Genomic DNA, 13650 nt, shown 5'->3' on the forward strand with positions numbered 1-13650 from the left:
GCAGAGGGGCCAGCCTGCTGACAGATTGTGGAAGGCGGCGGTGGCTGCGGCGGCGGCGGCGGCGGCCTTGGACTGCAGGGAATGGGAATCCTAGGGCCCTGACTTGAGCACCGCCCCTGCCTCCCTGCCCCCGACGACATGGCTCAGGAGAAGATGGAGCTGGACCTGGAGCTGCCTCCGGGCTCGGGCGGGAGCCCGGCGGAGGGCGGCGGCGGCGGCGGGGGCCTGCGGAGGTCTAACAGCGCCCCCCTGATCCACGGCCTCAGTGACACTTCGCCGGTGTTCCAGGCCGAGGCGCCGAGCGCACGGAGGAACAGCACGACGTTCCCGAGCCGCCACGGCCTGCTGCTGCCGGCCTCCCCGGTCCGCATGCACAGCAGCCGCCTGCACCAGATCAAGCAGGAGGAGGGCATGGACTTGATCAACCGAGAGACGGTCCACGAGCGCGAGGTGCAGACCGCAATGCAGATAAGCCACTCCTGGGAGGAAAGTTTCAGCCTGAGTGACAACGACGTGGAGAAATCCGCCTCCCCAAAGCGCATCGATTTCATTCCCGTGTCACCGGCGCCGTCCCCGACCCGGGGAATTGGGAAACAGTGTTTCTCACCATCCTTGCAAAGTTTTGTGAGTAGCAATGGATTGCCTCCTAGCCCTATTCCCAGCCCGACGACGCGATTTACCACCCGGAGAAGCCAGAGTCCCATCAACTGCATCAGACCAAGTGTTCTTGGACCATTGAAAAGAAAATGTGAAATGGAAACTGAGTATCAGCCAAAGAGATTTTTCCAGGGTATTACCAACATGCTTTCTTCTGACGTTGCGCAGCTGTCAGAGCCGGGTGTGTGTGTATCTTCGGATACCCTGGATGGAAACGGCAGCAGTGCCGGATCTTCTTGTAACTCACCAGCGAAAGTCAGCACTACCACCGACTCTCCTGTGTCGCCTGCCCAAGCGGCCTCTCCCTTTATTCCCGTCGACGAACTTTCATCTAAGTGATTCACACACCTTGAAACTTCTGTTTTGTTTTGTTTTGCAATGGAGAGACAGAAAAATCAAGTTAGAGCAAGCACTGAACTTTGCCGATTAAGTCGAAGCTGTTTCCTATTTGACTCTTTTTCCTTTTTTTCCCCTCCTCCTTTTTGGAATTTCCTGAAATGTTATTCTAGAGAATTTCTATGTCAGGTTCCTGCGGATGCCCCATCTATTCAGTGTAGTAATATTTTCAGACTTTTTCCCAATAAGTGTGTTGAAGCATACATTTTACGCTGCTAATATGTCTAAATACATATGTTATCCCTTGATTTTTTTTAATAATTGAGAGCTCTATTTATTTATGGGATTATTAAGTTCTGATGAAAATATAAATGTTGAATTTCAGTACAGTAAACTGATGTTTTAAAATTTCATACTTCATGGCCACACTAGTTTTTAATGTTATTTTCAGTGATTGCTAATTTCCATTTATTGAAAAACAATAACTGACCTGTTTACAGCTTTTTAAAAAATATGTTAGTCATATCAATCTGATGGTTGTCTATTTTATCCAGAAATCTAGAAATTTAGGATATTTAATTTCCTAGCAACAGAAGTGGATGGGAGGGGGGAATGCTACAAGAAGAAATAAAATTTTGCAGTAAGTCTTTTAAAAATAAGTATATAAAAGTAAACATTTAAGAAAAGCATTTTCTAATGAACTTTTGATAGTAATTCTAGCAACTCATGCAAATGTTATTTACAAAAAGTCAAATTTTTCTTTTTAAAAGTATTTTTAACCAAAAGTGCATTCTTGGGTATAATCCTAAAACTTCAGGAGGACAGTGCCTTGCAGACTGCTCACTGCACATAGACCAAGGCAAGGCTCTTTGTACCGCTTCAAACTTTGTTTTTCAAATGTGTGGGAAGCACTGTTGGACTTCAATACAGCATCTAGACAGACAGTACTCTCTCAGTCAGTCATTGTTATACTTTAAATATCCAGTCATGCCTCCATTCAAAAAATTCTTGCCAATAAGAAACCAGAGCAGCTTTTGGCTGCTTTTCTGTTCTGCCCATCTGTCACCTTTCTGATCTTCCCGTGCTCAGGAAGGAAGCAGCCGTTTCCTTGCCAACAGGTCCTTCCTTTCCATCTCCTTCAAAACTAGGGCATCGTTAGACAAAGGTGCAGTGTGATTTGACTTTCTGACAGTGCAAAACAACAGGACTGAGTTGTTTAACCTCTGGTCAAACCGACAGCTGGGGTTGATTGCCTTGGGAATGTTAGTTAATTAGGGGCTGGTGATTTGCAAGAGAAAAATTATCAGCCAAGAATCACACAGGTAGTCACTATTTAACTTAGGTTTTGTTAAAGGTAGAATGATGGAATACTCTTCCAATTAAGACAGAATAGCAAATGGATTTTATATGTCTTTATAATACTTCATCTATCTTCCATAAATTGATAGCTAGATGGATAGGAGATAGATGAGACAAAATGAGAAGGGATACAAAATAAAAGCCTTTTTTTAAAAAAGACCAAGACAAAAATCCCTCCTTTTTAAAGTTATTGCTTCCAGACTTTAGTAATTATGTGGAGTTTTTGCAATAGTGAAAAGAAATGGAGCTAACTGGTCAATTCTAGACAGTTGCCTCAAGGTTCAGTGTAATGGCAACAAGGGTAAGATTGCACCCATATGCTGAAAAATGTTCTGGGTAATGGAGATCTTATCCTTTGGTCCATAGTGTTCCTCAACTCAAGCCTACATATCTGGTTTACTGAGTACCTTGACCCTCTTTTAGGGGAACATTAACAGGATCTTCAAAACAAAACTTAACTATCTCTACACTTAACTGTTCTTGCAGGTTGGTGTCGCTTTTCTAAGTGGATGCCTCATTCTGGCTGATTTCCTAAATTAGGCCCCACGGAAGCATCTTTGTCATTGCCTTTTCCCTATCTGTGCAATCCAGCTAAGCCACCGACTTCTGTGAACTACTTCTCAGATGAAACTCACATGCCACGCGTGCTCTTACTCCGGACTGAGCTTTTGTCTATGTGATCTCTTTGCCTATCTCCTACCTCCCTTGTTGGTCAGTCTTCACATTGGCTCTAGAGTGAACTTTTTAAACCATAAACTTGTTTTGTTTTTCACTTTCATACTTGGAAAACTTTATGTATTTCTGCATTTCCTGCAGTCCAGGCTGTTCTGTAAGTTCCTTTGTGATAGCCATATTCTAAGCTTATTTCAGTCTTGCATCCTCATCCTAGTACCTGTCCTTTTTTTCTCTGCAAATACTTGACTACTTAATATCTCTAAAAATGTCATGAACCTTCATGTGTCCTTCCTTTTTGATAGGTTGTTCCTTTTCCCTAAAATGATATTTCTGTCCTTTCCAGTCAGGCAAATACTTTTCCCCCCTTTTATTGCATGTGAATTGTAACTGTGAAAAGAATGTATACCTACTGATTATAAAATATTTAAATGATGTATATATGTTTATAGTGAAAAAAGTTGGCCTTTTCTATGTAAATTCTTCATCCCTGCTCACAGGTAATTTCTGTTATTTTGGTGTGTGTTGTACAAGATGTGTAATTCTGCATTTCCATGTATGTGTGTATATAAATGCAGGAAATCAACATAGCACTGACATCTCCCTTTCTTCCCATGTGTAATCACTAGACAAATTTTACTGATTTTTTTTCTCCTAAAGTCTATCCTCTCATTTCCATTTCTACTGGTAGCCTGGGTCATTTCCTTCATTCACTTCTGACTTCCGTTTTGTTCCCATCACACTGTGGTCAGCTACCTATTCATTCTGGAAAGCAACTATAGTTATCCTTTCAGAATTATTTTGTTTCCTGTTCTTGTGAATGTACTAAAATGTATGAATCCTGGCTTGGGAGGTCCCAAGGATCTGTATGTGGCCTCTTCCTCCTCTTGTTGTCTGTGTTGCGCACAAACTGGCTGGCCTCCTCCTCAAATGCCTTGGGTTCTCCTAGGTCTATTACAACGTCCTTTCCCACACATGCATGAAAGCCTTTATAAGCTTATTCTTTTCTGTAGATGCTAAGTCTTAAGTTAGCCAAATTACCATAATATTGTTACTAATATTCATCATCCTTCCTTACCACATGTGAGAGTTACCCTCAAAAAAAAATATTTTTTTTTGTAGTATTAGTACATCAGTCTGTGAACTTTAGGAAGAAATATGAAAGGAATGGGTAGCATTTAAAGTACAGTTGGTCATATGTAATTAACATCTGTGTTATATTTTGCTTTACCGTGTTTATTTGAAAAGTAGTGTAAATGGAATAATGGTTACCAAACTCTCAGCTTGCTGATGCCAGAACCTTTAAGCATACTTGAAAGTGTTGAAAGTGATTGTCATCAAGCGTGTCTTTGGTTTTTTTTTTTTTTTTTTTTTTTTGGTTTTTGGTTTTTTCTTTTTGGTTTTTGGTTTTTTCTTTTTGGTTTTTCGAGGAAGGGTCTTGCTCTAGCCCAAGCTGACTTGGAGTTCAGTATATAGTTTCAGGGTGGCCTCAAACTCATGGCAATCCTCCTACCCCAGCCTCCTGAGTGCTGGGATTAAAGGTGTGTGCCACCATGCCCAGCTAAGAGCGTCTTGTATCAGTTGCCTTCCACCGAGTCACATTGATGATTCATTCAGGCCATTACACATCTACCACAGGAGACCTCTTAAGACACTTAGCAGTAAAATGGTGGGAAGCAGGACCTAGGAGGGACTGAGTATTTTTTTTTTCCTTTCTATGGGCAGGTTTATATTAATAGAAGAAGTTTGAGGAAAAGTTGTTGCTAGCTAGTGAATCAGGGAAGATGACATAACCTACATTTTCCCCCTCTTTGTAACCAGGAGAATAAAAAGGGTAGACAAAGTTAGCAGCAAATGTACAAATAGTTTGCTTTTACAGGAGTTAAGGGTTATGGAAGATATACACATATATAATACATGTCATCCATAGAATGTACATCTGAATGTTTCCATTTTCTAATGACTGACGAATGTAGCATATTTGAGAATGGGGCCAGGGGTAAATTTCGAAGCTTCAGTGAAATGTTTAATGTTGCTCTGAGAATCTGTAAAGGACTTAAGAGTAAACAAGGCTAACCAAGCCACATTGCTTGCTGTGTTGCATTTGGATAATGGGCATAAAGAAAGTGGGTTGAGCAGACTCCATTTGGGAATAGGCTAAGCTGGTACTATTAAGGTAACTATGAAGCAATTAAATGTCCAATAGGAAGTGTATTGTGAATGATTAGCCAGAGCATCAAGGGTGGTCTGAGGAGGGAGCAGAGTGTGATTGAGTGGACCTCTTTTTCAAGATGATAACATCCGCCATGCCAAAGTACATGGAAAACCTGGCCTTCCACTTTTGACCATATTTTTTGTGGCTGGTTTTGTGAAGTTAGAGAAGCAGCCCTTACAGGCAAGATCACATGATAGACCTTAGTATCACTTTACTCATCACAGCCAAGACAGCCTATTGACAAGCAGTCATTTTTTCCCTTAAGAATTGATACAATTTTTATCTAAAAAATACTGAAGTACTTGCTATATACAAGGCCTTGTTCTCGGGACCAAAGTTTTGAATGTATTCGTTTCACCACTGTCATCTGAGGTAAGTGCTACTGTGGTCTTCATTTTGTACATGAGGAAAGGGAGGCACAGAGCAGGTTAGTAGCTTGCTCAGAGGCAGGCAGCATATTACAGTGATTCAGAACACAGACTGTGGAGCCAGGTGGCTGTGGTGAGGATTAAGTGGGTCAGTGTATGTAATGCACTAACAACAGTGCTCGACCATGAAGGGATATGGAATCCGCAGCTGTCACTGTGAACAGTTGTTTCCCTCTGTGACTTCTGCTGTTGAATCTGAGTCCAGCTCACTGGGAAATGTACAACAGCCTCATTCCTCTTTGTGTCAGTGTCCCCCTCCCTTGATGCATCAGGAACACTGATCCTTGCCTGCTTCTTGTTCTGGATTTTAGGAAGATTGAGCAGTTTCTTCAGTAAACACTCTGTGAAATGAGGCCATCATTACTTGACAGCCATGATTTTCAAAAGATTATAAGGCTGTTGGCCTTCCTGCCTGGAAAGTAAGAGCTGATCTAATAACATGAGTTTTGTCAATAAAAATAAAACCTAGTGTCAGTATTACTTGAGCATTCACTGTGGGCCTAGATAACATTTTCATTAACTATGTATGATATTTAATAATTGTAATGAATTTGTTTAATACTCATAATAGCCCTATGAGACAGGTGTTAGTACTTTTGCCATTTAACAGATGAGAAAACTAAGGTGACTTTCTCAAGCCCTTATCCCTAGGTTTTTCCCATTAGAATTAGGGCCTTGGTTTTTTTTCTTGGCTATTTTTTTTTTTCTTATTTGAGTTAGACCCTGTTTTCCAGCTAAGTAGTGTACTTAATAATGTGTTAGTACTGACATTTCTATTTTAAATCAAATGATGTCTATTGAAAATGATGCCTGTAGATATTACTGTATTGTAAAATATCAGGATTATTTTCTTGCTTAGTAGGAAAAATATGAAAGTATGTAGAATGAGATAAAATTTCAAGACTTTAACATGCTATATTTTAAAAGTGATTTTCTATTTGAAGTGAGAAATATTCAAGCCTTCTACCTTAATTTTTAATATTTTGTTTAAATAAATGTTGTTATATTGTTAAGTGTATTTACACATATATACATATATCATTGTTATATTTGATTTATACACTACCAGATTGGTGAAAGGAAAGGAAAAAAAGGAAACCCTATGGGCGTCTGTGCCATTTTTATTTGTTTGTTTATTTATTTATTTGACACAGGGAAAGACACAAGAGAAAGAGAGATCGGGAGAGAGAATAGGCATGCCAGGGCCTCCAGCTGCTACAACAAACTGCAGATGCATGCACCACCTTGTGCACCTGGTTTATGTGCTTCCTGGGGAATTGAACCTGGGTCCTTTAACTTTGTAGGCAAGTGCCTTAACTGCCAAGCCATCCCTCCAGCCCCCCCCCTTTTTTTAAAGGAGAAAGTAACAGGATTCCAAGAATGATCTGTACCTTTTATTACCCAAATAATAACAGGCTCAACTTCTTTCTCTTCATGAAGATCTCCTCAGAGGCAGACATTTTCAATTTAGAAGAATTAAGCAATACATGAGAAACTTCATGCTTTTTATCTATTTATTTATTTATTTGGGTTTTTTTTTTTTTTGAGGTAGGGTCTTGCTCTAGCCTAGGCTGATCTGAAATTCACTATGTAGTCTCAAGCTGGCATCGAATTTACAGCGATCCTACCTCTACCTCCCAAATGCTGGCATTAAATGCATGCCCTACCATACTCAGCTCATTTTTTAGTTTATGTCATAGAAGATTCACTTCAGTCTTGAGGAAAAGGACTCAGCACAAGAAAAGGTCCCTTTGAACATATTCTAGAATTGGGACTTCGACTTCACATATCATTGCCTGTATTCAACTTCTGAAACAAACCACTAAACACTACAATTTCTTCCAAAAGGTTAGTATCACTTTTTCAAAGTTCATTAACTATTTTAAAACACAATAAAGTGATTCTTGGCTATAGATTCAGCTTGTTAGGCAAATCACATCAATATTTGAGTCGTGTGCATGTATCACAAACACAAAGACCTACCTCCTGGACCTTTTTGGGGGACTTGGAATCGCATTTTGTTTTCTGTCCCTTTAATAAATATTTCCTCCCATTTTCTTTCCCATGTTCTTCTTTTCAGTTTTCTTAGATAGCTTAGGCTTTTTTGTAAGGTACTGAAATGCATATTTACATACAGGATCTGGTGACCTTTATGTCAAGTGGCTCATCCTTTGATTTTGCATTGTTGCCAACTTTCAGGTGCTTCTCTACAAGAGAAAATAGTATATGGTACATAGACCCAGGATCCTCTGGATCTGATTTTGATTTTGTCCTTTCTAAACTTCTGGAATGAAATCTGGAGGCAGTTTCTTGATCACTCACTAACAAATTCTGAGACATCATGACTGAAATTGGACAACAGAGAACCTACTGCTTTTCCTTACCTTTTTGTAGTAAGGCCAGCATCATTCTGGTCCCTTTCCAACTGCCAGCAGTGGCCTCTAAAGCCAAACTAACCTCCAGGCTTGGCTAACAAAATACCTCTGAAAGAAGATCACTGGGAAAGATCTTTTGTGTTTAAGGTAACCATTCCTGTGCTTCAGGCAACTCTTGTTGGAAGGACAAAGGAAGACTTTACTGTTGCCATCCAGGATTACCAGAACTCCCAGCAACAAATGGCTCTTTGGTGTTAGCATCTCCCAGAAAGGACTAGAAGTAGGGGTGGGTATGCCGACACTGTAAATGTTCTGACCATCACCATAATCTCCCTACTGAGCTGAGGGACACAGGATGGCTTTCTTGAACATTTATTTGTTCCTTGTTTCATTTATTTAGGAGTTAAAGTCAGGGTGTGTTTAAGAATTACTTCAGGCCCCTTTCCATGTTCTGAGTCCATTGGGAGGGGGGGGAATGGCAAATAATAATGATCATAATAGTAATCAAGAATTACAAATCTTGGAGCTCTTTATCTGACCAACCTTTGCTGTGTTATTGACTATGAATTAAAACTTCATGCTTTTATCAAGCTTCATTTACCATACTGCTTACTATTGATTTTTCTAAAATACCAGCTTGAATCTACAAGCTTAATGATGGCCACTTATGTGATAGGAGTGCACGCCTCTCCTCCTCCACATGGTCCCCGAACTCCAGGACTGCCCATACTGAGTTGCCTCAGGTTCCTGCTCCATGCTTTTGGAGAATCTGTGTCTTCTGCTTAGGATGTCTCTTCCTCCTCCCTTCCTTCACACGTCTACTAGCCTCTTAACTAACTTCTTAAAACACTTAGCTCAAGGAGTACAATGGTCCAGACAGCCTCCGCCTCCCTAGGGCTTGCATTAGTGATCCTATTGTATGGAGGGCTTCCCTTCATCAAAACCATTGGCAGGGTGAATTATGTTTGTGTGCTTTCCTATCTCTTTGTTCTGTGCAAAAGAATTAAGCCCTCTATTTTTATCCATAACATCAATGCACAGTGCATCAACTGCCCAAGTTTATATTAAGTAGATGAGTCAATAGATGAATTTGTGGCATACACTGTTTTCTAGTGGTTTTGATTTAGCAGTGTTTGTGGTAAGGTTTCATTCTTTCCATTGACAATAACAGTACCATTTAGGAATTGAACAAATGCTTATTATTAAGCATTTACTGTTGTGCACACTTTGACAGAAAGGAATGCAATTCTTAAGGAAACAAGTTCAATTACATGACTGGGCTCTTTATAATTTCCTAGGAGACTAGAAATTCATCCACTAAGCAATTTTGATTTGAAAATCTGTTATGTACCTCCCACTGGCTAATCTACAAAACAAGCATTCCTGGCCTGCAGGACACATTTTGCTTATGTCCTATCAAGGTGGAGGTAGAGGTCATCATATGTATGTTTGTATAGATTTTTTTTTAAAGTGTAATTTACTATGCATAGTGAGGAACAGCAAAGAGGTCAAGATAGCAGAAGCAGTTATTAAGAAGAAAAATTGCTGCAGGGGAGTTGGTGAGGTGACCAGGGTTCAGGAATTGCAAACAGACAGAACAGGACCTTCTGTGTCTTGAAGGACATTGGCTTTGATCACAAGTCACAGGGGTGCTGTTTTCTTTGGTTGATCCCAGAAGTGACATGATCTGTTTTGGGTTTTGAAAGGAATACTTTGGGGAGCAGGCTAGAAACAGAGGGACCCATAAGGAAGCGCTCTAGCAGTTCAGGTATGAGGATGGTGGTTTGGGTAAGGGTAATAGCAGAGAAAGCGGGAGAAGTTGTTAATTCTGAGATAGTCTGAAGGTAGAGCCTTACAGAATTTGCTGGCGCATTTCGTGTGGGGAGGAGGAAGACAGAAGTCATGAATAATCCCATGTTTTTGTGCCTGAGCACCTGCAGGGACTGGAGTTGTTGCTATCAACTGGTTTGAAAAATGTTTAAGTAAAGGGCTGGGGGCTGGGTTGGGAGAATGAATGAAAGGTATTATAAGAGCCAAAGTTTGGATATGTTCAGGAAGTGATGGGGTTGTTGGATGCCTCAGTGTGGAGTTCAAGAAAGGGGCTGCTGTGGAAATACAGCTGGGGGTCGGCTGCCTGTGGACACATGCATTCAAAGTGGCGGATTAGTGTCAGGGAGTACAGAATGACCCTCAGGCACACCATGACATTGACAGGTGGGGAGGGGGCTGCGGAAGGAGCAGCTAGGGAGGGGGAAAACCAAGAAAGCTCCGCAAGCCATGGGAAGAAAAGCTGAGCCAGAACAGAGCAAGGAGGTGTGGCTTTTGGCGCCCACCTCACCTGTGGGATGAGGACTGAACTCAGGAAGTAGTGACGTGGGAATTTACGGTCATGTTCATGTGAGCCATGGTAGTGGAGCAGTGAGGAGCTCTGAGCAGGGCTGGACAAGACAACACAGGGAGCAGACGTGCAGACAAGCAGGTTAGTGCAGGAAGACAGGGGCTCTTCACAATCCCTGGGAGCAACTAAGGCACAAGGCTGCCTCCTCCTTCCTGTACTGATAAATCGGTACTAAGCACATCATAGTTTCAAAGGCAAATGACAATTTCTCCTCTCCCTGCTTTGACATTTTTTGAGGCAACAAAGTGTATAAATTGGTGCTTAGGTTCAAGTTGAAAGTTCACTGGTCCACCTTCTCCATGGATTTGCGTGGCTCATTTTTTTCCCCTTGCCACTGATTTTTCTTTTTTCCATTTATAAACTGAAACTCAGTTTCATACCCATGACACAATTATTTCTGTGTTTGGCCCAATTTCTTAAACTAGAGTTGTTTTCTTCTAAAGGGAATGCTGTGACTTTTTTTTAAAAAGGAGTCCATTATCGTCCTCTTGGGTTTTCTTTAAAGCTATGTTTTTCGTTATTCCTTCTCAAAATATTACTAAATAATAGGAGACGCAGGGAGCAATGAAAATAGTAAAGAGACTATTTTCCTCAATTTGAATTGCCAAGAATTTATTCTCATCACAAAGTATCAGTAGATCCCTTCTTGTGTTTTCTGATCCTAGATAGAAAAAAATTGGGGGCATCCAAGCCATCCATATTCATACCCAGGAGGAAAGAACACCTTCTAGAACTGTTGAGTTTTCTGGAGGGTGCACATCATCTTTCAAGACTCTTTCAAGTGCTGCCAGCTGTTCTGCTGTAGGTAGTGTTGGCTTTCACTGCATTGCACTGCGCCACGCCACCTGTGCCCCTCACTTTGTTGCTGCTGCTATTGTTTTGGGGGTACAGGATGGTGATGACTAAAAGCTCAACCCTGGCAGACCTGCATCCTAGACGAGCTCTCTTTGTGCTTCCCACCTTTGTGATTTTAGACAAATTCATCTTGCTGTTTTCTAACCTCTTACATGAAAGTACTTTCTGCGTCAAAAAGGAGTACAAATTAGAAGGATAAATGCATATAAAATTATTTATTCGGAAAACTAGACACTGAAACACATGGCAGTGTGAAACCGGGTATGATATTATCTCTGTTAATGACTTCCAGGCCATCATGAACTCCAGGTCAACCTGGGTACAGTGAGGCCTTGCCTCAAAAACAGTCAAATGGAAAATGGAAGGAAAAAATATATAGTATGTGCAATAATCCCATACTTTATTGCTCATTTCCTTTTGGGTTGTTTGTTTATTCTTCTTTTTCTTATACCAATTACATATAGAAAAACATCAGCACATATTTATTACTGAAGGATAACACTTTGGAGTCATGTGGGATCTTTGCTTATGGGACTGCTATATGAATCTCTGCTTGAATTTTAACACAATTTATCAACTTCTGCAAAATTAGTAGAATGGCTTACATAGTTATATATTTACTCTTTTGGTTTTTTGGCAGGGTTTTTTCAAGGCAAGGTCTCACTCTTGCCCAGGCTGACTCACTCTGTAGTTCCAGGCTGGCCTCAAATTCACAGTGATCCTGCTACCTCTGCCTCCCAAGTGCTGGGGTTAAAGGTGTGTGCCACCACATCCAGCTTCCTGATAATTACTTTTTTTTTTTTTTGAGGAAGTGGCTCACGTTAGCCTAGGTAACCTGGAACTAATTCTGTAACCCTCGCTGGCCACCCTCCTACCTCTGACTCCTAAGTGCTGGGATTACAGGTATGAGCCACCACACCCATTTTGACATTATTTTTAAGAAAACTTTCATTTGCCATGTATTTTAATCATGTGATGAGCTGGGGAGATGGCTCAGAGCCTGGTTCGAATCCCCAGTACCCATGTAGTACTAGATGCATAAATTGACATATGCCTCTGGAGTTCATTTGCTGTGGTAGGAAGTCCTGGCACACCCACTCATTTTGTCTTTCTCTCTCCCCCTCCCAAATAAATTAATTAACTAATAAATAGTAAATAAAATATTTAAAATACAATTTTAAGAAAGCATATAAGAAAAGAAACAATTAGGCTAAAACAAATCATATTTCACGAACTTAAGAAAAAGATAAACTTCCAGGACTAGAGAGATGGCTCTGCGGTTAAGGTGCTGGCCTGCAAAGCCTAATGACCCCAGTTTGCTTTCCCAGGACCTAAGTAAAGCCAGATGCACAAAGTGGCATATTCATCTGGAGTTTGTTTGCATCTGCTAGAGGCCCTGGCACACCACTTCTCTCTCTCTTTTTCTATCTATCTCTCCTTGCAAATAAATAAAATATTTTTTAAAGATAAACTTCCATTTAAAAAGAGCCAGATAATTTTGAGGAGCAAATGAATCACACTTCACTCAAATACCACTGTTTGCATTCCCATATATGCTCCTTCAGGCTTTTAATATGATTTAAATATACGTGTGTGGTTTTCGCACACAAGAAATGGTCCTGCAGTCACTGACCTAACTAGCATCTTTTGTTATACCCTGACAGACCTCATGAGTAGTTGAGCAGAAACTTTTCTTTTGTTGACATTCTGGGACTCCTGAGGGCCCAAAGCCTGGGGTCAGGACTCTTAACTCCTTGGGATTGGAGGCTTGCTGGATCTCTTCCAGGCAGAGGAATCCATTTTCTTGTCCCTGCTCCTTCATCTTTGGATGCCACCAGGATGGTGGCTGCTGCCACTTTCACTGGCGCCTCTTCAGTCATCTCCTCTTAGCCAGCGTAACCCTTCATCTGAATGCTTCATACCAGTCAAAGGGGGCAAGAAAAGAACACTTGGGAGAAACATTTTTTTAAATTATTTATTTATTTGAGAGTGACAGATACAGGGAGAAAGACAGATAGATGGAGAGAGAGAGAATGGGTGCACCAGGGCTTCCAGCCTCTGCAAACGAACTCCAGACGCGTGCGCCCCCTTGTGCATCTGGCTAACGTGGGACCTGGGGAACCGAGCCTCGAACCGGGGTCCTTAGGCTTCACAGGCAAGCGCTTAACCGCTAAGCCATCTCTCCAGCCCATGGGAGAAACATTTTTAAAATAAAATTTCATTAACAATTTACTTATTATTTTTATATATGTACATAGTGTAGTTTGATCATAATCCTCTTCCATCATTCTCTCTTGTCTTTCCTCTTTCCCACCTGTCCCTTTTTTATTTTGATATTCTCTCTCTCACCCCTTC

General features: G+C 41.0%; 2 protein-coding genes across 4 annotated transcripts in view; both read left to right on the forward strand.

Moving 5' to 3' along the window:
- The window catches only part of Pip5k1b (phosphatidylinositol-4-phosphate 5-kinase type 1 beta), a 320487-nt gene that overhangs the window by 89904 nt on the left and 216933 nt on the right, over positions 1-13650 (forward strand). The gene's annotated exons all lie outside the window — the stretch shown is intronic.
- Pabir1 (PP2A Aalpha (PPP2R1A) and B55A (PPP2R2A) interacting phosphatase regulator 1) lies at positions 19-3610 on the forward strand. The gene has a single exon (XM_004653148.3). The coding sequence runs from the start codon at positions 139-141 to the stop codon at positions 994-996; it is 858 nt and encodes a 285-aa protein (XP_004653205.1). The 5' UTR covers positions 19-138; the 3' UTR covers positions 997-3610.

This window comes from Jaculus jaculus, chromosome 1, assembly GCF_020740685.1.
Source record: "Jaculus jaculus isolate mJacJac1 chromosome 1, mJacJac1.mat.Y.cur, whole genome shotgun sequence".
Taxonomy (NCBI): domain Eukaryota; kingdom Metazoa; phylum Chordata; class Mammalia; order Rodentia; family Dipodidae; genus Jaculus; species Jaculus jaculus.